The sequence below is a fragment of the Podarcis muralis genome, chromosome 17 (genome assembly GCF_964188315.1).
Source record: "Podarcis muralis chromosome 17, rPodMur119.hap1.1, whole genome shotgun sequence".
Taxonomy (NCBI): Eukaryota; Metazoa; Chordata; class Lepidosauria; order Squamata; family Lacertidae; genus Podarcis; species Podarcis muralis.
Window position 1 is genome coordinate 36,219,046 of NC_135671.1, and position 24,387 is coordinate 36,243,432.

Below are 24,387 nucleotides of genomic sequence, written 5' to 3' on the forward strand. Positions count from 1 at the left end.
AATTGATTGTGATTTTATGTGTGTTTACTGTGGTTAGCCGCTCTGAGCCCGGCTTCAGCTGGGGAGGGCGAGATATAAATAAATCACCATCATCATCACCATTATAAATGTTGCAAATTGCCAATGCTTTCCAACCCAAAGGAACTCCAGTAAGTGCCACCCGTGGCGGCTTCTCAACACTTGGCTAAAAGGGGAGCATGTAGCAATACCAGATCTTGAGCAGTCCGAGGTGGACACAGGATCCTACCCCAGACACGTGGGCTGAAATGGTAACCTATGATATCCATGAGAGCCTTGCCTTCCTGGGTACAATTTTGTGACATCCTAGAGACCCGTTTACTCTGGCATGAGATTTTATGCAGGTTCCAGCATTTGGGGGAATCCCCTCACTTCACGCAGGTCACTCAGAAATGAGAAGAGGCCCAGGCTGGCTCCAAAGTTATGTGGCGGGTGCCTCATGCAAACCTAAATTGTGGCACTCTCAGTTCAATTGCCCTTACAGCCATTGAGGCCTTGGCACGTGCCCCTGCCCCACATTTACTAGCACTATCCACAGTGGCAACGCAGGCTTGGCCCTAAATTAGGCCAAAATAAGGCAGTCACCTCAGGTGGCCAAAGAGAGGGAAGCAGTAACTGTTTCTGCTCTGGCGTTTCCTTCTAAGCCTTCCCCTCAGCCGCTTCCCAGCCTGCCATACCTTCCCTAAACTAGCCTGCTCTCAGGTCCAATGGAGGACAAGGTCCCATTGCCTGGGCTGACGTCATATTTTACTGCCAGAATTAGAGACGGGGCTGTTTTTGGCGGCAAAAAGCCGCATCCAGCTCCGCCTTCAAGGTGTGGGTATGCATAGAGACAGGCAAGTTGACAGGGCGATACCTAAAAATAGAAGGAATGAAGCGGGGGGGGGGCGTCCTGACAGCTGATATGATGTACATGTACGCAATATGTAATTAATCCCACATGCGCACCATGCATTGAAAGAACACCTCCTCAAAAAAAAAAAAGGTAATGCTGGGATCTCTAGTTTGTTAAGGGTACAGTGGTACCTCAGGTTACAGACGCTTCAGGTTACAGACTCCGCTAACCCAGAAATAGTACCTTGGGTTAAGAACTATGCTTCAGGATGAGAACAGAAATTGTGTGGCGGCAGCAGGAGGCCCCATTAGCTAAAGTGGTACCTCAGGTTAAGAACAGTTTCAGTTTAAGAACGGACCTCCAGAACGAATTCTTAACCTGAGGTGCCACTGTACTGGGAAGTGTAGCTCTGTGTGGTGTAAACTACAATCCCAGCATTCCTTGCAGGGGTGGATGTGCTTTAAATTGTATGTTGTATATATGGAATTATTTACATATTGCATACATGTATATCACCTTGGCTATTCTTTTAAATAAGGTGTGCACATGGCCCTGAGGGGCAGGTGGGGCTTGTCAACCTGGGAAGGGGGAAAGAAAACTCTGATCCTAACCCTCTGCTGCCTTGCAGGATATCTTCAGGAGAAGAAAAAGCTACACAAATCCAGAGTGGAGTCCCTAAGGTGGTTGGATGGTGTCTTGTATGCCTCCTTCCTGCAACTCTTGCAGCCAAGCTGGTGCCAGACATATTGCTCTGCTTTCTTCTGGACCTCATCAGCGAGGCTGAGGGAGGGGTCCTGTCATCTGGGCAGCCCAGGACCTCCATGAACACTGCCCAGGCTTGTGCCCCAGGGACGTCACTTCGGTACTGCTCATGCAGTGGCTTGACTTCACCCCTGGAGGAGCACTCCATTGTCTCTCGACACAGACGGATGCCAACAATATAGTCCTAATCATTTGCTGCTGCAGCAAATGACAAATCCTGGACAATTCGTACTCCGTTTAGTTGTTTGTGATTAGAGACCTACCACAAGTCCTTACGCAAACCCTGAGAAACTGTCATTGGGATTTGGCTGTGCCAACTACTCTGTTTGTAGTGTTTTGGGTGTTATTGTGTACAATGCTATGATGAATACAAAACGGTAAGACCAAAAAAAGGGGGGGGGAGAGAGTGCTGTCATCCAGTTTGATGACGGAAATGTCACTTCCGCAGCTTCTCATAACAACCGATCATTGAACGCTTTGTTTGCTTTAGTATATCACCAACCTTAAGCTCCGATGTGGAAGAGGTTCATGCCCTTTACTATTTGCCAACTCTCATGTTGCTTCTTCCTATTATCAACAACCAGTTACAGAGAGGGATGTGCCAGGCCAGGGCTGAAATCTTCCTAGTAGTGACACCCTCTTTGGCTGTCAAAGCTCTGCCTGGAGCTTCAGTGTGTAGCCAATTACCTGTTTCTCAGGAGTAGCAGAAAGGCAACTTTTCACAGACACTGCTTCGCATGGTGTTCTAGGACTGACCCTGTAGTTCATAAAAGGGGTGAACCCCAGTTCACAATACAGCTTGCTCTTTATATTTGAGGTTTTATTATTTATTATTATTTATTTCTATACTGCCTTTCATCCAAGGATCACAGGGCAGTTTTACAGTATAAAAACACAAAAATACGTAACATAGTAAGAGACAAAAACTATCACCCCACCCCACGTTTAAAAGCCACAGATTGTTTAATTAGCCAAAGGCCTGGTAAAAGAGAACCGTTCCTGCCTGGTGCCTAAAGATGTATAATGAAGGCACCGGCCGAACCTCCCTGGGGAGGGCATTCCACAAATGGGGAGCCACTGCAGAAAAGGCCTGTTCTCATGTTGCCATCCTCCTGACCTCTCATGGAATAGGCACACAAACAGATGATGAACTGTTTATGTGGGGAGAGGTGGTCCTTGAGATATTGTGGTCCAGAGCAGTTCAGGGCTTTATAAGTCAAAACCAGGACTTTGAATTGGGCCCAGAAACTAGTTGGCAGCCAGTGCAGTTGAGCCAGGATTGATGTAATATGCTCAAACCATCTTACTCCAGTGAGCAACCTGGCTGCCAAATTCTGCACCAGCTGAACTTTCTGTACTGTCTTCAGAGGCAATCCCACATATAACACATTGTAGTCTGACCTAGTGAGGTTAGTGAATTGGGACAAATGCTGGAGCTGGAAATTGGGTGTCCAGACTTCATTAGGACCACTGTCAGAGGAGCCAATATCACCATGATGGAAGCAACTCTGGGACTTGCAGCCTGTCTTATCCTCACAATTTTATATAATGCCTACCTTCTGCCCAACTGGCTCCATCTTGCAGTCAGCATGGAAGTAGCTACAGTCAAGCCTTGGTTGTCGAACATGAATCCATTCCAGAAGACCGTTCGACTTCCAAAATGTTCGACAACATTTGCAAGAGCTTCTTGAACTCAAACAGAAGCCGCGTCAGATGTTTGGGTTCCGAAAAACATTCAAAAACCAGAGCATTTACTTCCAGTTTTTTGGCGTTCGGGAGCCAAAACATTTGAAAACGGAGCCGTTCGAGAACCGAGGTTTGATCGTATTGAAAAATTCGGTTCCATCAAACAGCTGTGGCCCAGGCGAAGTGAGCCAAGGTCCCCTAGAAGCACCATCTTCTGAACTCAAGGGAAGGGACCCTAGAGATCATCTACCCCAACCCCTGCAATACGGAAAGATGTAGCTGTCCTATATGGAGATTGAACATGTAACCTTGGCATTATCAGCACCATGCTGTAACCAACTGTCCTTTACTCTTCCCATAAATAAATCAAAGATGTAGCTATGACAAGATATGGGCTCCTGCTTGCACTTTCTTTCCGCTCTGTAAATGATGGGTTGGAGTTTAGACGTGACACGTTTTGGAATCACAGCTCCATAGAGAAACAGTGTGACCTGGGAATGACTCAAGATCTGAGGCAATAGTCTAGCTATGCATTATATGCACTACATCGTGTTGGCATATAAGCACACAAGGCATTCCTTGTTGCCAAGTTCTATCCTAATCCCATTCTGAGAACTAGAAGCATTTACACCAAGGGTAGGAAACCTGTGCTCCTTTCAGGTATTGTTAAGACTCCAACTCCCAGGAGCACCAGACAACATGGCCAGGAAGGATGGGAGTTGTAGTTCCAACACCAGGAGGGTACCACACTGGCCACCCCCGGGTTACATGCTCCCCACCCTTGATTTACACCATCACTGCTATGGAATGAAGTCATCCTGAATCAGATTTGACACAGTTCTTGGTGGCTTACCACCAGAAGTTCATTTAAGAACTGCACAATGACCTTTTTGATGTTAAGTGTCCTTGTTCCACTGTTCCAAGTAAAACCCATGTCTTTTGCAGATACATAGCCTGTGTTTCCCAGTGCCTAACGTTTCCTCCTAAAACTGTCTCATCCCCACAGCAATCTCTATTTAGCTACCCTTCCATGCTTACTCTATTTGCAGTTGGCACTCTAAGCAGGTTTTTCCTAGTAATGCACGGAGTACTATTGTTTCCCTAAGCAAATTCACCAATAAACTGTAGGTGTTCAGTTAACTATGATAGATTCTATGCAAGTTTAACAACACTGGCCTTTTGTTCCTTATGGTTGCAATCCAGTCCAGTATCAACCACAGTCAAATTATTCTCCCGCAACCCACAGAATCTAGCAAAGTATTTGCCATCTACAAAATATAGTTTCGCTGCTGGCAGCTCAACTCTCCAGTTACCAGGCTTGTATGGATATACATCAAATATTGAATCCTTCCTGGATAGGGTTGCCATGTTTGTCACTGCCGAAAGATCTGTAGCTTCAGTGTTGCCTATGGCATTTCTGCTGCCTGAAGCAGGCGGCCGAATGGTGCCCTCCAACACACCACGGCCAATATTTTAAAGTCTGGTTGCAGTATTCAGACACCAATTCCTGCCTTCATCCATCCATCCGACAGATAGATTCTTTCCACCTCCTCTACCACCTCAGGCAGGTCACTTCACCCTGTTGGAAGGAAAAGCTGGCTCTGGTACTTTTAAAAACTGCACGACAGGAAGAAATCCAACAAGTAACCTAAAGTGCAATTATATAAATTACTTGGAAGAAGTTTATTCCATGTAAACAGATTCGGCTTTTCTTGGTACAGATTTTTTTTTTTTAATTCCCCATTTTGACTTTTAACACAGGTCCACATTTTTTATCTGTGCTGTTTCAGTGTGTATCAACTTATAATATGTTGCCTCCCAACTGTTCACTCCTTCGTCTCATACATCTCTGCCCGTGAGCCTCTAGGGCTGGAAACCTGCTGGTTTCTGTCCATTATTTCTGTCTGGGCAGACCAGGCACACCAAAGCAGCTCTGAATGAAATCAGCAAGCAGAACTGCTTTATTTAGATTTCCATTCCTTTATCACATCAGCTTTAAAACAAGGAGAGACAAAAGTGCCTGAGGCCTTGAAGAAAAAGGGCCATTTGAGTTGAATGATTACACATTAAGAGGGGATCAAAAGTGGAAAGAAGTTGCATACATATATGAGACAGAAATGTTTTAAATAAGACGGACCCGTTCAAGCACATAGCACTATGAATGCCACATTTCATGAGAGGGAGGGAGATTGTGGGATGGGGGGAGAGACTGAACTCCAAAGGCGACGGCCTCGCTTCTTGCCACCCAATCTACTTGCTGTTCCTTTTCAGTTCATTTGTAAATTGGGTTGGCTGGAGGTGACTCCCTGACTCCACTGGACCCCATTTGGAGTCAGCAAAGCTATGAAGAAGAATGAAGCAAACTTGTCCCAGAGGCATAAACATAGGCTGGACTCTGAACGTAGGCTGGACATTGTTAAAGGCTTCAAGATCTACAAAAGAGAGGCTGGGTTAACAAGAAAGCAGCTCGTATGCTTCCATTCTCTCAGCAGGTGAACACAAATTTAAGCTTCCAATTTAAGCTTCCAATTTAAGCTTTGAAAATATACAGGATAAACAAAACATTTTGGTGTTGCTGGGAGAAAATCAAAATGGCACTCTACCTCCTATTTGTTGAAAGGGGAACACAATCCACTGAGATTTTTTCTCATGAAAGCCACACAGAAGTCCAATTCAATACCCCATCTCTTGTAATCCCAAATCTTCTGCCTATGAACATTATTGGACACCCTTATATCTTGAATTTTCACTCAAATAATTTTGAACAAGGCGTTTCTTCGGCTGAAGCTCTTTGAATAACTTTGTTCAGGGCTGGTGGGAAGCCTATACAAATTATCCCACAAAAAATAAAAACCAGGCCAAACATGTGTAGTGGGATTCTGGCACAAACAGTCCTCAAAGCCAGACAGCCCTCCCTCAACACCTTTGCGTTTGTGCACACATGCCAGCCCAAAACTAAAATAACCCCCGCCAAAAAGCTTGCAAAATAAATAAGCAGCACACAACTAATATGAAGGCAGAGTAAAAGCACACACTTATAAATATAACACAGAGCAACAAGTTTGGATAAGGTAGAAGTCTTGTTCCAATGGAATCTGACCATCAGCACCAAGTGCGGCAAGAAGGCTCCAAAGGTGGAATAACGGAAAACGGAGTTTACGTCACAGCCTGTGAAACTTCTGCTTGGCTTCCAATGCCAGGAAGAGGCAAGGTACAATGAAAGCAGAAATTAGGGGAGTGAGAGATGGAGCTTAGTAACGTACCGTACCCCTGTGATAAGCAAGACTGCCCCCTAGTGGGTTCTCCGAAGCAGAGATACAGCTATACATGCTGTATATCATCACTACCCTTTATTAATGAAGGAACTTCTCCTGCGCAGACTTCATGGATGCTAACAGGAGCTGCACACAAAAAAGAGATCCTGGTTATTTTAGTTAGGAAAGCTTCCCAGTGGACTACAACCCATGGCTCAGGTCTTTCTTCCACGGGGCAGCTGCCTCATGGCAGGATTCCTTTGCTAGAGGCACACAGAGGGAACAGGAGGGGTGCGTGGTGGTGGCAGAAGTAGGGGAGAGAAGAGCGAGGAGGAACAGGGGCTCAGACAAGGGTGGCAAGGGGTCATCTCCCAATTCCCAAAGCAAGTAATATCCAAGCACACCTTAAAGCTACAAGTAATGCTAATTAAGCAACTCTTCTTTCCCCACCAACCCCCTTGTTAATAAACCAATCACGTTTCCAATGTCAGTTAAAGCCATTGTATTATTCAGATAGTTGATTCAGTTCCTCGTGGTGCAGTATTGGGGGGGGGGGGGAGTGAGGCAGGCAGAGGAAGACAGTCATCCTAAAACCACCAGACTTTGAGGACTACAATCCTGAAAGGAAGTTTTCTGAGCATGGCCAAAAGGTTGGGAGATGATGTGCATCCTGTCCTCAATGTAAAGGGGAACTATGTATCTTGATTATAATGTAGGGATATCCTGCAAGTTAAATAACCAAGGAGACCTAGTTCAGACACAGTGACTTCAACAGCATCCTGTAGGAAGCAAGCCACCATACTGGGGTATGTGTGTGTGTCTATGAACCACCTTTTGCAAGCCAAGCTTGACACTCTGCATTCATCCAGAATCAACTCCTTGTTTTAAAAATAGGACAATATGGGACCTATGGAATGGATGTATCTCCAAAACTGGTTATTCTACCTTTCCTTGACCTCTGTTCTCAAAAGGACCTATGCCTTCTGATTAATTGTCTTCACCTCTACTGCCGTCTGCCATCAGTGTCAGTACGGAAGGAGTTGGTGAAAGGGTGCAGAGAGCTGTACAGACCTCCTCCAATGTAGCTTCATTGTTTTAAACTAAGCTACAGCTCCTTCTAGTGGACATTTCATTAAAAGAATGAGCTCATGCCTTCTAAAAAATATAGATAGATAGGACTTGCAGTTCTGCATCCCGCCCACCAAATGAAGTACAGGTGCCTCTGTGGCACTAAGCTATCTGAAGTGCCTTTTAATTAGCCCTGCTTTGATTCTCTCTTATTGGCTTTGATGGTTCTCAGGTTGTTAAAATTCACCCAACTCCAACCAATCAAGAAAGGAAGGCTGCTTAAGACCTCACTGCTGATGGCAAGCCTCATTTGTGGCCCCTGCCGATTTCTGCTCTTGGCCTGCAGAGATTTAAAAGCCCATGTTAGTACAAAGGCTGCTCTGGCTAGAAAAGATGTGATGGCCTGAGAAGCTTCACCTCATTCCCACCTTCCAGTATATCCTTTTTCTAAGCCAAAAATTTTCTAGTCTGGAGAAGGAATTTAATGTAGTATTATGTCTGTTGGACAGAATGACCCTTCTCTTCTACCCTCCACATGCTGTTCTGGGGATTCTCCTGACCCCTCAGAGCAAATTTCAGGGGGTGTGGAGGAGGGAATGGGAAGCCCTGTTGTGCAGGCAGATGTCCTTACGCAGGTTTCCACAGCAGAACTAGTTAGCTGAAACCCACCCTGGGGATTTAAGCCACAGCTAACTGTGAATTAAGGCAGGCAAATGAACACATGGAGGAATTTGGGGGGGGCAAGAACAGGGCACACTGTGGCACCCCCAACATTAAGAGAGAGGGGGGAGGGGGGAGTCTCAAAATAATTTGCCACTGAATCTAGGAATTGCACATCTATAATGGAAACCGAACCCTAACACTGGAGTTAAAATGTTTCCAATGGCCTTTAGGGACTTGGTTGAGCCCATTTTGCTCATCTGAAGCAGAGTGAGCCCACAACAATGTACATTTTGGCCAGAAAAGTGGTGCTACTGACAACAGTATTCAACACAGTCTACTTTTTGTCCCATCTACGGCATCTCCCACCCAGTCTGTTCCAAGGCAGAAAGGTAGCAGCACAGCCTATTCAGGTATCAACTCTCAATAATCAAACAGTTTTAAGACAAGTGATTTGGTTTCCAGTTTAACCTAGAAACAGCAAGAATGGAGATTCAAGAATCAAAACACTTTTTCTCTATCAAGAGGCAAACACTACTACCATTTGCTACTATTTGACTTCAGATTAATGCATTAAGACTAGAAGCAGCTTGAGTTCTCTCTGTCTAATGATACAGAATCTGTTGCTACATGTTCCAGCGCAATCCTGCCCTGCAAGCTAAAGATGCATAGAGAAACCATTGTTAAGAATTTGGCAACCTGCGTTTAAATAAGAAAGCCAGTTAGAGAGACTGGAAACAAAACCCACTTGACCAGGCAATGGCTGTTTTTACAGCAAGCAAATCTTGGATGATACATCAGCTGAGGAGATCGCTAGTTAAGAGAACGTGTGCGAGCCAGACACAAGATATTACTTACCCAAGAGCAAGATCTATAAGGGCACTGTGGCATCAAGACTCCATTCAACTTTCCCAATCCACTCTTTTACTAGACTCTTGACTCTTTTACTAGACTCCCCGTGAGTATTTAATTCACAAAAGACCACTGAGATGGCCCAATTTAAAAAAGGACAACCTGTTCGGATTAAAAATCGGCCAGTAAGGGCAATGGGGTGTTACAAGTCCACTTTTAAACACACCAAGCATATTTTTTCAAGGCTGCGAGTTCAGTTCTTAAAAAGCGCTTTCAAGCTAAAACAAAAAGGCAATACTAGAGGAATGAACAAAATTATAGAGAAAATAAAGTGCTTTTAAAAAACCCAAATGGGCAAAAACATTTGAATAACTCAGCATAAAAGGCAAGTTTTTGCAGAGAGGCGTATGTGCAGGGAAATTAAGGTCACATCAAGATTCAGCATTTTAAAATGCCTTTGGCAAACCTGCCCAGAACGGAAGAGACCAGGTTACAGAAGGGTCAGAAATCAATCTTGATTGCTTAGTGACCAACATTCTAAGGAGGACATTAGTAAGTGGGTAGATAAGAGAGGGAAATGCATGTCAAGTATTGACTAGGAGGAGGGAAAGGGGCAACAGAGTGTAAAACCTGGCTGCTCCAGGGTAGATCTTCCTAGGAAGATAATTAGCACTTGGAAGGGTAGGAGGCACAGGAGATAGATGGAACATCTCTGCCAAGATATTTGCACAAAGAGATAGATAAAAACAGAGTACATTTGACACAGAAGGTGTATTGAGTGGGACAATCCAACTTAGCCGCTCCAGGCCACCTCCCATGAAGATTACTGTAGAGCTGAGACCAAGCCGGATTACTCATTGTTCACCCTTCCACATCAGTGCTTGCACCATAATGGCAGCAGGGAACCAGTCCCCACATGTCAAGAGAAGAAAAGGGGTGGGGTGTGGGGTCACAACGCGGCAGGAGATTCAGCCGCTGCCTCGTCACCCTCTTCAGAGTCCCAGACTTCAGACTGCAGGTAGTTGGCAAAGAGGGCCTTGGCGCGATGAAGGATCTTGTTCAGGTTGTGACGGCGGACCAAGCGGTCAAAATGCATGGCCAGCTCATTGTAGTCCATGTTGTTCTTGATGATATGGTCTCGGTGCTCCAGGAGGATGGCGAGGCACAGGAAGAGCACAAAGGGGTTGCCTCTGCCAAACTCCTGCGGGGGTGGCAGGCTGACTGCAGCAACAGGAGAAGGAGCAGCAGTTCCGCGGGAGGGAGAGGAAGGGGTGTGAACCACAGAGTCCCCCTTCTCCTCATCCGACTGGCTTTCCTCATTGCCGTTGGTTGAGGAGGAGGCTGAGTCTCGAGAGGGTGGAGTCAAGGCCCGAAGGGATGGAGCAGAAAAGGACTTGGCCACGTTAGTTGTCTGGATCAATGGATCCTGCTCATTGCTACAGTCCTCGTCCTCTTCTACTGAGCGCTGAAATCTGGGCGATGGGTCATCCTCTGAACTGTCCTCATTATGAGTGCTGTAATACTTGAACTCCCCAAAGCTAGACTGTTTCACTAGTGTCTTCTCATCAGAAACTGCCCCTTGGCAGGGTTGGTCCCCAGCTGCCTCAAAACTGCAAGCTGGGCGCAACATGTGTCTCCTTCGAACAGGCTGGCTGCTGTCTCCGGGCCTGGCCGGCGGGCCCACCAACTCCACTTCCTTCTCAGGAGGGTCAGGAGGAAAGGAGCTCCAGGTGACCTCCAGCATGCGCAAGGCATCCTCAAAGGCAAACTCACGCTTGAGTTCCAGCAGCAGCCAGCGATAGCAGAAGAAGAGGTCATCAGCGCCCCGGGAGAGGAGGTAGGAGTAGAACTCTGGGTCTGAATGGCGGAGGAGAAGCTTGAGGTGGGAGAACTTCACCGACATGACTTCACCATCCACCTGGAAATTGCCCTCCAGGCGTTTCATGATGCCACAGAAGCAGATGAAGGCGTGAGCTTCGTTGTCCATGACAGCCAGAATGGGGGAGGCGATGTCACTCATGCCCTGGCAATAGGAGATTTGTGGGTGGGTGACGGCATAGGTGGTCAAAAGGTCGTGCAGGGCTGTCAGGTGGGGGTTGTCATCTGAGCCTGCGTAGTAGGGATGGGTGCGATCTGTTCGCAGAACGTCCTTCAGCACGTTGCTGCGAATGAAGTCCAGGTCCTCGGGGCTGGCGCGAGCTTCCCACTCCCCCTTCAGCTGCTCATACTCCCGAGTCTTCCGCTTCATGTAATCCATGCGCTCCTGACCCGTCAACCCATCAGGATAGACGTTTAGCAAGTATCGCCAAACCACCTGTGGGAAACAGGGAGGATGACTCAACACTGGAACAGCTTTTCCCATCAATGGCAACAAGCTGAAGGATCAGTTACAGGAAGATACCCGCCCTCAGAGCAGCAGACATGCATCCATGCCAAGGTCAAGACAAATGGCCTCAGAGTGGGAGCAAAGGGAAAGAAGCCTTGCCCTGGCCCCCTTAACCACATGCCTGTCTCTCGAGGCAGAAAACTGACCTCCAGAAACCCCATGCCCACCTTGCGTAGAGAGGGCTCAACTCCACCGTGGAAGATTCGGAGACGCAGCTCTGCAGGTCTTGTCAGCTGCCCTTCATGGTTCAGGTACGTGTGGAACTCGGAGTCGCTCAGCGGGGGCTTGAAAGGTTTGACGTCCTCACCATAGGACCAGCTGAGTGCTTGTTGGACCTTAGACAGTGTCCTGCCCACCTGCCAGTTGACAAAAGTAAAGCTGAGGTCAGAAAGTAACCTGTACACAACCATGCTCAAAAGAAAGAACTTGTACAAGATCTACCCACTCTGGAAGAATGGCAGATGAAGGTGATAGACTATATGGGACTGGCAGAAATGACTGGCAGAATCCGAGACCAGGGAAGAGAGACGGCGGAAGAAGATTGGAAGAAATTTAAGGACTATCTTGGGAAATACTACAAAATTAGTGAATGTTAGAATGATATTGGTTTGAAATTAAGTGGTTTTCAGCTGTAATGATTAAGATAATTGGGGGGGGGAAGAAAGAAAGGTTGAAAATTAAGTGAAAATCAATGGTGAGGATTTGCTGAATTAATAATTTGAATTGGAATACAAAAAGGGGAGGTATGAGGAGGTCTGGGAAGTAAGTTAAAAGAAAATAAGTGAAGGGAATTTTATGTGTTTTTAAATTGTTTTTAGTTTTGTATTTTTGTATTTTTGTTATTTTTTTCTTTTGTGTGTGTTTTTTTATTATTGTTGTTGTATAACCTTTGAAATGTTAATAAATATATTATAAAAACAAAAACAAAAGAACGAACTTGTAAGTTCTACAGCATGAGCTCAGTAACTTAAAACACAAAGGTAAGAGTTTTGGGATACTGCCGGGGAGACGGGGGGATCAGGCAGGCCTCCAGCTGGCTCCAGCCACCGGCCGGCAGCCAGGCAATCACCGGTCTCCCTTGGAACAGCATCAACAGAGACACGAGCCTCAGGTACGTTTAGAGACTCGGCACGCTCTATCAGCAGAGGGAATAAATCTTCTCACAACGGAAGAGGCGGACAGAGCCATGTGGAAGCATTATCTACAACATTTTATTCAGCAAAGTTCAGGAAAAAAGGAAAAAACATATCTGCTTCCCTTCGTGTCCAGCAAAACAGCAATACAAAAGCAATATACAAAACAGAAGTTCCCAGCAGAATTGTGCTGGAAGTAAACAGGCATGTGACACACAACAGTCATGCCTGATCCTTTTAAGGTGGAATAGAACTACATCCTAACGAAGAGAACGGCCAACCCGCCTCAGACATTGTATATACATATGTAGTTATATCTTGGCTTTAGGGTCACCTCTGTAACTTAGGAGAGGGAGTTAATCTTCTGAGCCAAAAAAGCTGGTATGGAGACAAACTGGATCTTTTGTGGTTCATGAATAGAGCTAGGCTGGAAGATAATGGAAGTTAGAACTGGTTTCTCTCCTCTGCCTCTTTCCATCCATGGAGTTAAGAAGCACCTCCTGGATATTTGTTTGTGGAACATCACATAACGAAAGTCAAAAGAATCATCCTCTTATGGCTTACCTGGGAGATGATGGACTGAGTGAAGGGCAGGGCGGCTGCTGCCAGAGACCGCTTCTCCACCAGCAGCAGGTCGGTACTGATCACATCCTTGGGGCTGATGATGTCCCAGTCTTCTAGCAGGGGGCCTAAGAGAATATGGCAATGGCATGAGCCAACTCCCCAAGCCCAGTATCTGCCATTCCCTCACCACCACCCAGTATAATTTCACAGGATCAAATTTCACTGCATGTTGAGAAGTGCTACAGAAAGGACACAAACAAAATAATCATGCTGTGCATACCTCACTTTAAAAAGAAAAAAAGAGCATAAAGCAAAGTAGAGTTCCATGTTCTGTACAAATGATGAAAACAAAGTACCGTATTTTTCGTCCCATAGGACGCTCCTAGTTTTTTTGGGAGGAAATAAAAAAGCAGGTCGGGGAAACCGAACCAGGTCGAGGAACAGCGGGATGGCGGCGCTGCGCCTCCCTGCTGTCCCCCGAGCTTGTGGGGCTGGCCGATGTCTGCCCTGCCCGCCGGGCAGCAGGCTGCTATCCGCAGTGTGGGGAGCACTGCGGGGAACTCCTGCAGGGCTCCCCATGCTGCGGATGTCTGTCCGGCGGGCGGGTCGCTCTGCTTGAGGGCGCCCCACCCGCCGGTCGGCAGGCTGCTATCCGCAGCTTGGGGAGCCCTGCGGGGAACTCCTGCAGGGCTCCCCACACTGTGGATGTCTGTCCGGCGGGCGGGTCGCTCTGCTTGAGGGCGCCCTGCCCGCCGGGCAGCAGGCTGCTATCCGCAGCGTGGGGAGCCCTGCGGGGAACTCCTGCAGGGCTCCCCACGCTGCGGATGTCTGTCCGGCGGGCGGGGCGCTCTGCCTAGGCTGCGGATGTGTTCCCGAAGCGCCGGGCGCTCTGCTTTCAGGGCGCCCGACGCTCCGGGAAGCAGGCTGCTATTCGCAGCCTAGACAGCCCTGCGGGACCTCCCGCAGGGCTGCCTAGGCTGCGGATGTCTTCCTGAAGCCTGGATTCGCCCCATAGGACGCACCCAGATTTCCCCTTCATTTTTGGAGGGGGGAAAAGTGCGTACTATAGGACGAAAAATACGGTATTAACATTTACACATTCTTGCTTATTTTACATAATTCTGCTTCTGCCGTGAAGGGTCAATTCTGCTTCTGATGGATAATAATTGAGCATAATCACATGTTTGAAAACAGTAATATGTATCAAAAAGCCCTAGAAATTTGCTTTGAATAGCAGGATGAGTTACAGGGGACTGGATTCTACAGTCAGTACCAAATTCTGCACTCGCGTGTTGCAAACACAGAATCCACAAAGTCTGAAAAAAGGTTTGGGCTGCTTTGCATGCCACCCATAAACGGGAGTGATCAAACTGCACTCTATAAAAAGGCAACAGGGATTTCTAAAGTAAACTGAGAAATATACAATAGCCAGAGTTGGAAAGGTATATGGGAGGGTGGGGAAACATAGTCAATCCCCCCTCTTCAGCCCTAAGATTTTTTCCCTCAGAGCCTCCAGTAAATTGATGCTTCATTTTGTACCTAAATCAACATCGATTGATTCAAATCACTCCTTTCTTTACAGCAGCAATCAGGTAACATTTCTACAAGAGTAAACAACACTGGCAGAGAAGACAAAAGAACTGAATTCCTTGGACGTGTCCATAGCATAAGGAGCCAAGTGAGGCCTTGAGATGAGACCAAGGGGTACAAGGACTGGAACCAGGGCTCCCAGCTCTCTTGTTCAGTGTGTGTGTGTGTGTGTGTGTGTGTTAGTGTTACTTACTATCCTCTGAGGGCTTGATGTCTATCTTGAGCTGCAAGTAAGGCTTGGAGGCTCCAGCAAAGGCCATGCCCAGATCCCAATCTGACATCAATGACAAATATGATTCTTGGCCTTGCTTATCTCGGCCCAGATAGCTGATGGCAAAATTCTTCTTCCTAAGGTGAGTAAAGACAGACATGTTCATATTCTTTCCCCGCATTTAAAACAGGACACCTCTTTTGTTTAATGGAACCTACATGGCTGTTCTTATGATGTTTAAAAAACAACAATACGCAGTCACAGTTGCTGAATATGTTTAATTCACTGCTGGTAGACATGGTACATACATGCAGTGGAGCAAATATATGCGCCTTCATCATTCACAACTGTACAAGAAGCATGCATGCTGCGTCCCACACCAAAACAAGATCTATTTCATGTAAAGTGGTTCTCAGGACAAAGTTTCCTACTGTGTGTAGCAGACAGGCTGTCCAGCTTTATATACATGTGATGCAATCAGGTCTGGCTTACCCAGGACGTAACAGCTAAATCCCATCCAGACTTAGCACCTTGTTGTGCTAACATCTGGGGGTTTTCTGCAAGGGAACCTATCTCACTCTCTGCTTGAGGTAACTGTTTAGTTCTCACAAGCAAAGAGGAAGGTAGTAAAATGATTTGTTGAATATTACCATGTGCTTTTTTAATTACGATTTTACTGTAACTCTAAGTCACTACTGAAAACAGAAGCTGTTAATAATAATGAAGGTAAAGATTGTTCATGTTTATTTGAAATGACGGAAGACTGGTGATCCAAAGTTTAACCACTCTCCTCTGCTTACTTATGAGGAGATCCCTTGGTATGAGAGGCTCTCCTCTGAACACGGGATCAAATCCGTAGCTTTCAGAAGATTTGATGTCAGAACCGGGAAAGGAATGTAAGGCTTCCTGTTCTCATGCCACTTTTACTCATGTCCCTTCAAACCTCATTCCCCTCTTAGATATGAAAACAGAAGCTCCATCTCTCAGCTCCACCTTCACTGACCTCCTTTTTTCATTTAGTGGGAAAGTAGCATGGGAGCTAAAAGATGGGACCACCCAGTTCCATATTTTCTATCCTCTTCCCAGACTCACCCATTTAGGTCAAATGCCCTGATGAGGATGTGCTGCAATACATCCAGGGAGGTGATCTGTGGATCCACAGCAAAGGTACGGAACTCAGGTTGCAAGAAGCCTTCACATTTCTGAAAGGATTACAAAATGTAAGCAGGAGCAAAGAACCAACCCCATAACTTGGAGACAGCAGAGATCCAGTGAATGAGAGGTCAGGGAAAACAAGTTCAGAATGTCATCCAACTGTAATCTCTTAATTTCCCTATTGACAAAAATAAAAAGCTTGTCTCCACCAGCAACACACTCTGTTTTTCTACCACAATGATACTAAGTTCTAAGGGGTCGTTCTTCCCACAGTGAAAACAGCCCTTTAAATGCTATCTAGATATATCAAACACATAAGCCTGATATTTTACAGACCAAAGAATAGATCCTTCCCCTAGGATAACCCTAACGAGAGAGGAACAACGAATGGTTCTATTGTTAGTGTATTAATACACAAAGGGGATAGTTCACTGACCATGAACTGATGCAATTCCATTTACATCAATGGAGTTACACCAAGCTAAGTGCTTGACAATCTCTCTCACAAAAGTAGGCCTTCTGAAGTATATTCGTCAGTGGAACTTGCTTCTTATCAACCTAGACTTTATCAAGGGGCAAATTCAGCTCTTTTACATCAGATTTACCACTGGAAAGATTACTAGTGGGAAAGGTAGATCTCATACACAGGTGTGTTTCTCAATATTTTGTAACCAGGGATACTGGGGGCCAAACATGTGAGCTGAAACTTACAAAATATTTGAGCTATCGCTCAGCTATTGCAGTATCTACATAGCTACAAGGTTGGCAATAATCCTTCAACATCGCACAAAAGCAAAAGGGACCAAAATGGCTTTTGGCTACTTCCATATACAATGTCATCTCTTCATACTAACAGAAACAATGGAGTGAGCAGATCTTAACGCAGTCTGGAGTATGGTCCAGATTATATCATTTACAGAAGGGTTACAGCAGGGGTGTCAAACTCAAATTCATTGGGGGCCGCATGAGCAGTTTGGTCACCCTCAAAGGGCCGGTTGTATCTGTATCTTGCATGTAAAGTGGAGATTTCCTGTGGAGAACAGCCGGCGCCGCTAGAGGGCAGACGTTCTCTGGCATGCGCCAAAGAGGCGGCTTTCTTGTGTCAAAAAAAAAAGCGAGAATAAAAGGTGAAGGCTGGCGGCCGCCGCCGGCTACACGGGCCACATGACGAGGTCTGGCGGGCCGGATTTGGCCCACGGGCCTTGTGTTTGACACCCGTGGGTTACAGCCACAGAGACATAGTCCTACCCATGTCTGATGGGTGGTGTACAAATAATAAATTTATTATTATTATTATTATTAGCAAAACAGTGGCTTCCAATTAAAAAACTAACTGCACAACCCTAAGAATATTACTTTGATAATCCCACTGAATCAATCAACATACTTCCAAGGTGAGTAAACAAACTTTACCAGGAAACAAGCCAGTGAACTCAGTTGAACCTCTCCCCTAGCATGCATACATCAGTCTGCCAAAATAACACTTTTGACTAGTATAAAACCAAATACAGCTGTACTTCAGTTCTCAAATGAAATCCGTTCCAAAAGCTCATTCGTCTTAAGAAACGTTCGAAAACTGAGGCGCGGCTTCCTATTGGTTTGAAGAGTTTCTTGCACTCAGCAGAAGCCGTGTCAGACGTTCAGGTTCTGAAAAACGTTCAAAAACGGAAACATTTATTTCCGGGTTTTTGGCGTTTGAGAACCAAAATGTATGACGATGGAGGTGTTCGGGAACCGAGGTTCCACTGCACTTAATTACATTCCTAACAGAAAAATTTGAGGGGAGAAATATTTGCCCAAAATGTAATCTAAATATCTATATACTGCCTAAGTAACAGGTGCTAGAAACCTGACAAGAGAAGCAGGTACAGCTACTGCAAACTAGACAATCTCAGTACAAAACATGTGTTTTATAGATCAGTGTGTTATAGATTATCTGTATCTGAAGAAGAGTGCATCACACGAAAGCTCATACTACCTACTTGAATATAGATTAGTACAACCATTAGGGACAAAGTCATAGAATTGTAGAGTCGGGAGAAACCCAAGAGTTATCAAGTTGTCCTTATTTTGGAAAGTGTGTAACTGAAGGCATTCTTCTTGTGAAGAAGAAATCATCTCCAAACCTGTAACCAGTTGTGTATAATGAATCAACAATTGTGAACTCATTCTCTTTCTTCTACGAAATGAAATACAGTTCCTTTACAACATTATTTTACACTCATAGATTGTCTGCAGCTGCTCTTAAATTTAGTAAAGTTTCTTAGAGTAATAAAGCACTAAGAAGTGTGAATTCCCATTGCCCGCTGAGAGCAAGTTAATCTCTCTCTCCACATCTAAGTTCCTAAACTGTCACTAATAACTGTGTAAAAGGGTCAACACACTACTTGTTATTTGTATCCACCAAGGAGGCCACTCACAATTTGACAGCAATGAGCGATACATCAAGTTGAAAGAAAGCGGCTCTAACCCTTTGAGAACTAGAAGTATGGCTACTATAAACAACTGCTTGGTGTGATGTCTGCATTGAAACAATGACTTGTGCAAGACAGTAAGTTCAAAGGCTGAGCAGGAATTTGCCCCTGCTCAGCTCTAGCCCAGGAGTGGGAAACGTGTGGCCCTTTAGCAATGCCATGGTCCAGCATGGCCAATGGCCATGGGCGATGGGGGTCGTAGTTCAGCAGCATACCTGAAAGACCACTTTCTTCCTTACATACCCTCCCAGGCGTTAAGATCGACAGAGGGGAGTCTTTGGGTAGTTCCACTGCATAGCTGTCAACCTTCCCTTTTTTTGTGGGAAATTCCCTTATTCCAGCTCTGTTTCGCGCTGCTATCCTGGATTGTTAGATATCCCGTAGACTGTCCCCAGGACAGGTGAGGCTGCTGATCCCTTATTTTCGAGGCTCCCCAGGGCAGGTGAGGCTGCTGATCCCTTATTTTCGAGGCTGCTGATCCCTTATTTTCAAATCTGAAAGTTGACAGCTATGTTCCACTGCCCTCAGAGGTTCAGCAGGTAGGTGGCCCAGGAGAGTTTTCTCTGGGGCAGCCCTAAGTGGTGCAACTCCCTCCCCACAGAGGTGCACCTGGCACCTTCATTTTGCAGTTTTCGTGAAACGCTGAAGGCACACACATATATTTAGGAACCTCACTGTCTTACCCTCTGCTTTTGCCATTCCATCTTTAAATCTCCGCAGCCCACCCTAGGACCCGGTGGCTGAAAGGGCAAGCGAGGAACCTAATTGTAAACCAAAACCCAGCCGTCGGAGGGCCGTGGGTTTCCCACGCTGCTCTAACCGCTACGTGGCACTGCCTGCCGTATCCCTCCTGAAACAAAGGGCAGCTCCTTTCAGGTCTCCGTCCCACCACCCGCCTCAATAGGAAACACGGTTCCCTCCGCCGGCCCCTGTGACATCAGCCGCCCTTCCCCCCGCCCCCGAGTCCCCTCAGGCCGCTCACCTTGACCCGCACGCGGACCACCTCGTGCTCCTCCTCCTCTGGCGCCCCCGCCCCGCCCCCTCCCGGCGCCCCCGCCGCCGCCGCCGCCATCCCGGCGGCCCCTCCACCTTCTGGCGCGTGTGGCGCGTCTTGAGGGCGGGGGGAGGAGGCGCCTCGCGCCGGGGCCGTTGCAGCCCCCTCCCCCTCCACGTCACGCGCCCGGCGGGGGGGGAGGAGGGGGAAGAGGGCCCCGCGCAGTCAGCCGCCTCGCTCCGCCGGGACTCCCGCGTCAGGCGGGCGGGGGGCAGGCGGATGGAGAGGCGCCGCTTCCATCACGTGACCTTGCCCCCGCGCCGGCTACTTCCGCCCCGTCCGGCGCTGACGTCACCGCCCCGGCCTTAAAGGCGCAGAGCGCGAAGTTTGCTCAGGTGTTTTATTTAAGCGCGAGGAAGGAGGAGGCGGCGGCGGCTGAACTCCTTCGCCTCTGCGGGGTTTTTTGCGCGGGTTCCCCGCTCTTTCTGTGCTTTAACCGCCCGAGGGACTGAAATGCGCAAGGGTGGCGAGGGAAGGGTTAAGAGGAAGCGGCTCTCGCGGACGGAACAAAAGGGGGGGGAAATGAGAGGACCAACCAATCAGGAAAGGGGCCGTGAGGAGCAACATCCGGGTCAAATGGAAACTAGTGCACGGCAATATCCTTGCGTGAAGGGTAACAACATCCGGGTCACCCGGAGTCCACGTTCGATTGGATGCAGTAGCTGCATCCGGGTCGAACAGGGACGCGCGTCCGAGCCATAGATACAGAAAAAGGAGAGAGGTGCCTACGTAGGGCCCCTCACTCCGGCTTCTGTGTTGCGGAAGCATCTTGCGCCACGGGGCTGGCCAAACACGTAGGGGGGCGTGCCGTTTTGTTCATTGAAGCCAATGGGAAAGGGGTCCGTACCGGTGACATCACAATAGCGCGCTTGGGATAACGGACGGGCCTTTATTGCACCAGGATTGGTCTGTGATCATAGAATCTTGGAGTTGGTTCAGATGCAATGCCAACCCATGGTTAACACTGCTTTTAACAGCCAGCCACAAGCAGTTTTGTTAATGTGATCCTGCAGTCCTCCACTGGGAATATTTCACCTAATGCAAGATTTGATTCACTGACCCAGGAGGGGGTGGTAACTAAGTCAATGGAGAACGGATCAATTACAAGCTATTTGCCACTACAGTTAAACAGAATCTCCAGCCATTGTAGCTAAACAGCTAAGAAGTAACATGTATACATATAAATAATAAAATTATTGTTGTTGTTGTTATTGAATAGGATGTCCCTCTTTTCATCAGAGAAATCTTGGATGGTATATTCTTATGATAGTGTACACGATAAGAAGTGATCCTCTTTCAAACTGCTTCCAGCTCACACAAAAAAAGACTTGTTATTTCTCTCAGATATTATGTCAGTGGTTAGTTACACTTTTCGGAAATTCTTCAAGAACCACAAGACTGGAAGTGGGCAGATGTTGGAGCAATACTACTCAAACGATTGACCAGGACTGCTGTGAACATTTTTGGATACTGATTCCGAAGATTAAGAAGGCAAAAGGAATATATATCTGTGTATGGGAATAAATCTAATACCCCAAAAAAACTGCCTATGGATCAGGAGAACCTCCAGAAAAGCACACTGTGGAGGAGAGTTTCCTGGCTCCCACTCAGTGAAGAATTCGAACTCAGGCTGCAGTGTCTACCAAAATCTTTAATGCTCAGATCAGTGTGATACATGGGCAAAATGCCGTTCAAAGGCACAGCAGGTGCTACACATAGCCAAGCAAGCAAAGACATGGATCCAGGAAAGACACATACCCTGGCTTAGGAGCTAACTCCTCTTAAGGCCCCCCCCAAAAATTGAGGGGGCCAGGCATCCCCCAAGTTGATGGGCATTGCCATTTAAATGGTCTGTGCTGCGTCATGTGACTATGTAGGGCAGGGCTTACTACCCCCCCCCATATTTTATTCAAGTTTGCCCCCCAGCAACCCTATTATTAGGGAGTGGGGCCAGCACTAATTTCTCCCCCATGCACAGTGATCCCATGTTGAAAACAAACCCATGTTTATCCACTGTATTAATGCGCCAAGGGACTTTTTTCTGTGTCCCTATGACTGACAGGTGGTGGAAGGAGCGAGCCAGAGTCTAGTGAGTGAGACTGTTCCTGGCTATAATACTGGTTTTTGCCCTCTCACTGGTCAGTTCTTATTTACAACTTTAAAAAGAGGTACAACAAATGTTCACTTGTGGTCTCCCTAGTTGGCAAGTTTAAATATTGCTGATAGATAGATAGATAGATAGATAGATAGATAGATGCCCTCATCCACAGCCAGTTTGGGCTGCAAACTAGCAGATCTGTCTCTCCCTGTCCCAGAGAACAACCCCAGAGCAATAATTGAGATGCTCTATTTCCCCTTTGAAGGAGTCTTAATAAATTTTGTTAAACCTTCATATTAGCACCTGGAAGTTGAGGAGGATCTCAAGAGATTTAATCTCTAGGGTGGAACAGAAGCTTCTTGGCTACATTGTGGATCTATGTAGATAAAATCACACAAACAGTCTGGGATTCATTCTGAACTGCCAAGTATGATAACCTAGTGATGGGCTGTAATAAACAAAAATCTGCCCTTATTCCCTTATGGAGGAAACAAGAGCCCTTATAGAGTCCTTTGTAGGTTCTCCATCGGTAGGAGAAAATAACAGAGGCCAACCGGAGAATATTGAGAAGCAAAGCAGCTAGTAAGCCTGATCTTTATTGATCTGTTGCAACAGGGTGCTCCCCAACACGCAGGAGGATGGAGGAGGACCCAGAACCAAGGTGTGCCTGCCCTTATATAGACATTTTAAATTCCCTGCCCTGGAGCTCAAGGCCACCCCTCCATACATCATACATACATCACAGAAGGGGTGTAGCCCAAGACCACCCCCCAGGAACATCATACCTACACCACAGAAAAGGTGGTCTACAACAGAAATGTGAATGTTGTTTTTCCTGTCTGCCAGGTTATCTGATAATGCCTTATCTGATTGCCTTTCCTGGTGGTCTGGCCATTCCTTTGAGATGAGTATCCATGTTAGGTATCCCTGTCCAGATAGGGGCATAGCTGGGTCACCAGCCAAAGCTGAAGGAAGGCACTGGGGGTCACTGAGCGCCTTCCCTTGTCTCTCGACAGAGGTACAGGGCGACCAAGGCAGTTTCAGTGCCAAAAGCAGACCTAAACCCTGATGGAAATGGATCCAGAAAATCAGCTTCTTCCAAGAGCACCTGGATCTGGTCTGTGACCACTTGCTCCAGAACCTCGCTCCAGAAGTTAGAAAACCTAAGATTAGTAAGATTTTAACACAGGTAAGACTTAGAAGTGAGAAGGGTAGGGGTATCCAGAGGGAAAGAAAGCTGTGCATGTGAGAAAGAGCGAAGCAGAGGGGGAGAACACAACATAGTTCCTTTTAATTTCAGGTTAGCTCTGCTTGCCTTGTTGACAAAAATGCATTGCCTTGCCTTTGTGATAGCTTCCTGGGGACTATAGAAAAGTTCCTTCGCTAATGGGCAGAACTTCATTTATTTATAATGTGGCTTCCAATGAGCAGCTGGCTTAAAAGTGGTGGCATTTGACACATAAAGCTAGGAAGAGGCATGATTATGATTGTGATTATGATTGTATTTTAATAATACCCCATCCTTCCTGATTGGAATCAAGGAAAGAGAAAAGCATTCAGGGAGCCACTTTAGCGTGGTGAATTTAAAAAATAATGAAAGCGAAATAACTATTGATCAAGGAAAGGTATGGAAGCCACTAGGATCAAGAATTGTTTCTGGGAGGAGAAAAAAAAGGGGGGGGGGGGAATAACTGAGAAAGCCACAAGGGGAAGCATAGCTGTCAACTTTTCCCTTTTCTTGCAAGGAATCCTATTCGGAATAAAGGAATTTCCCTTTAAAAAAGGAAACGTTGACAGCTATGAGGCGAAGCAGTGAAAAGCAAGCAACCAAGGGTGGGAGTATTATACCTAATTGTAGTCACTGGGCAACTGCAGAAGACGGTCACCAAAATATTGTTCAGTTTTTGTTCCGTCAGATGTGTAAAATTCATAAATCCATGCTACTGTTCCTAATGTAGAATACACATTTAGAACACCCATTTTAAGACCTAATGCATCAGACGGCTTCCTTTGTCTGTAACAGTTGCCTTGCTGAATTCTGTGTGTAAAAGGAAATAAGGCATTGTGAGGGTGAATCTACTGGTGGCAATGGTAGAGCTGGCCTGGTAGAGGCGTTGGAGTGAGTAGAGGTTTCCACCATTTGGTCGGCCATTTCTAAGCAAAGAAAGTCCAGCAAACGTTTAAGCACATACATATTAGTGATTAGGAAGGGTGAGCCTTGACCATTTTTTCCTGTACATAAAGGGCAGAAGATTTTGTCTGCTAACGGTAAGGCTGAAATGACAGAAAATATTTGAAATCTTATGAATCCTGACTCTTTGGCCATTTTGACTCGTAGATAAGGGGGTGGCTGATTGTTCCACTAATGACCAGAGAGGGGCCACACAAAATCGTAATAAAAACATTTGTGAAACATTTTGGAAGAGAGGTCTGTACCCTTCAATCCTGTAGATAAAGGAGGCATGTAGCTCCCCAATTTCTTTGCCTGGGGTACAGGTATTTCTCTTGAATGCAGGAAAGAAGAGCCATAAATGCTGAGACTTGATTAGAAATTTTATTTGACCCAAATTCTATGATTGGCTTTTTT

General features: G+C 46.4%; 1 protein-coding gene across 1 annotated transcript; it reads right to left on the reverse strand.

The window, feature by feature from the left end:
- Positions 1-4,955: 4,955 nt before the first annotated feature.
- On the reverse strand, positions 4,956-20,029 carry TBC1D25 (TBC1 domain family member 25). Its single transcript, XM_028711687.2, has 6 exons — positions 19,631-20,029; positions 16,112-16,221; positions 15,002-15,156; positions 13,219-13,343; positions 11,689-11,877; positions 4,956-11,449 (listed from the first exon to the last, which is right to left on the reverse strand). Exons 1-6 carry the CDS (start codon positions 19,718-19,720, stop codon positions 10,085-10,087), a joined length of 2,034 nt encoding a protein of 677 aa, XP_028567520.2. The 5' UTR covers positions 19,721-20,029; the 3' UTR covers positions 4,956-10,084.
- Positions 20,030-24,387: the final 4,358 nt, after the last annotated feature.

Excerpts from the sequence above, each read along its gene's own strand:
- TBC1D25 (XM_028711687.2), bottom strand. The coding sequence starts at position 19,720 with ATGGCGGCGGCGGCGGCGGGGGCGCCGGGAGGGGGCGGGGCGGGGGCG. Across the intron at positions 13,344-15,001 it reads CATCAAGCCCTCAGAGGATA|GCCCCCTGCTAGAAGACTGG; the intron begins GTAAGTAACACT and ends ATATTCTCTTAG. Across the intron at positions 11,450-11,688 it reads TTGAGCCCTCTCTACGCAAG|GTGGTTTGGCGATACTTGCT; the intron begins GTGGGCATGGGG and ends TGTTTCCCACAG.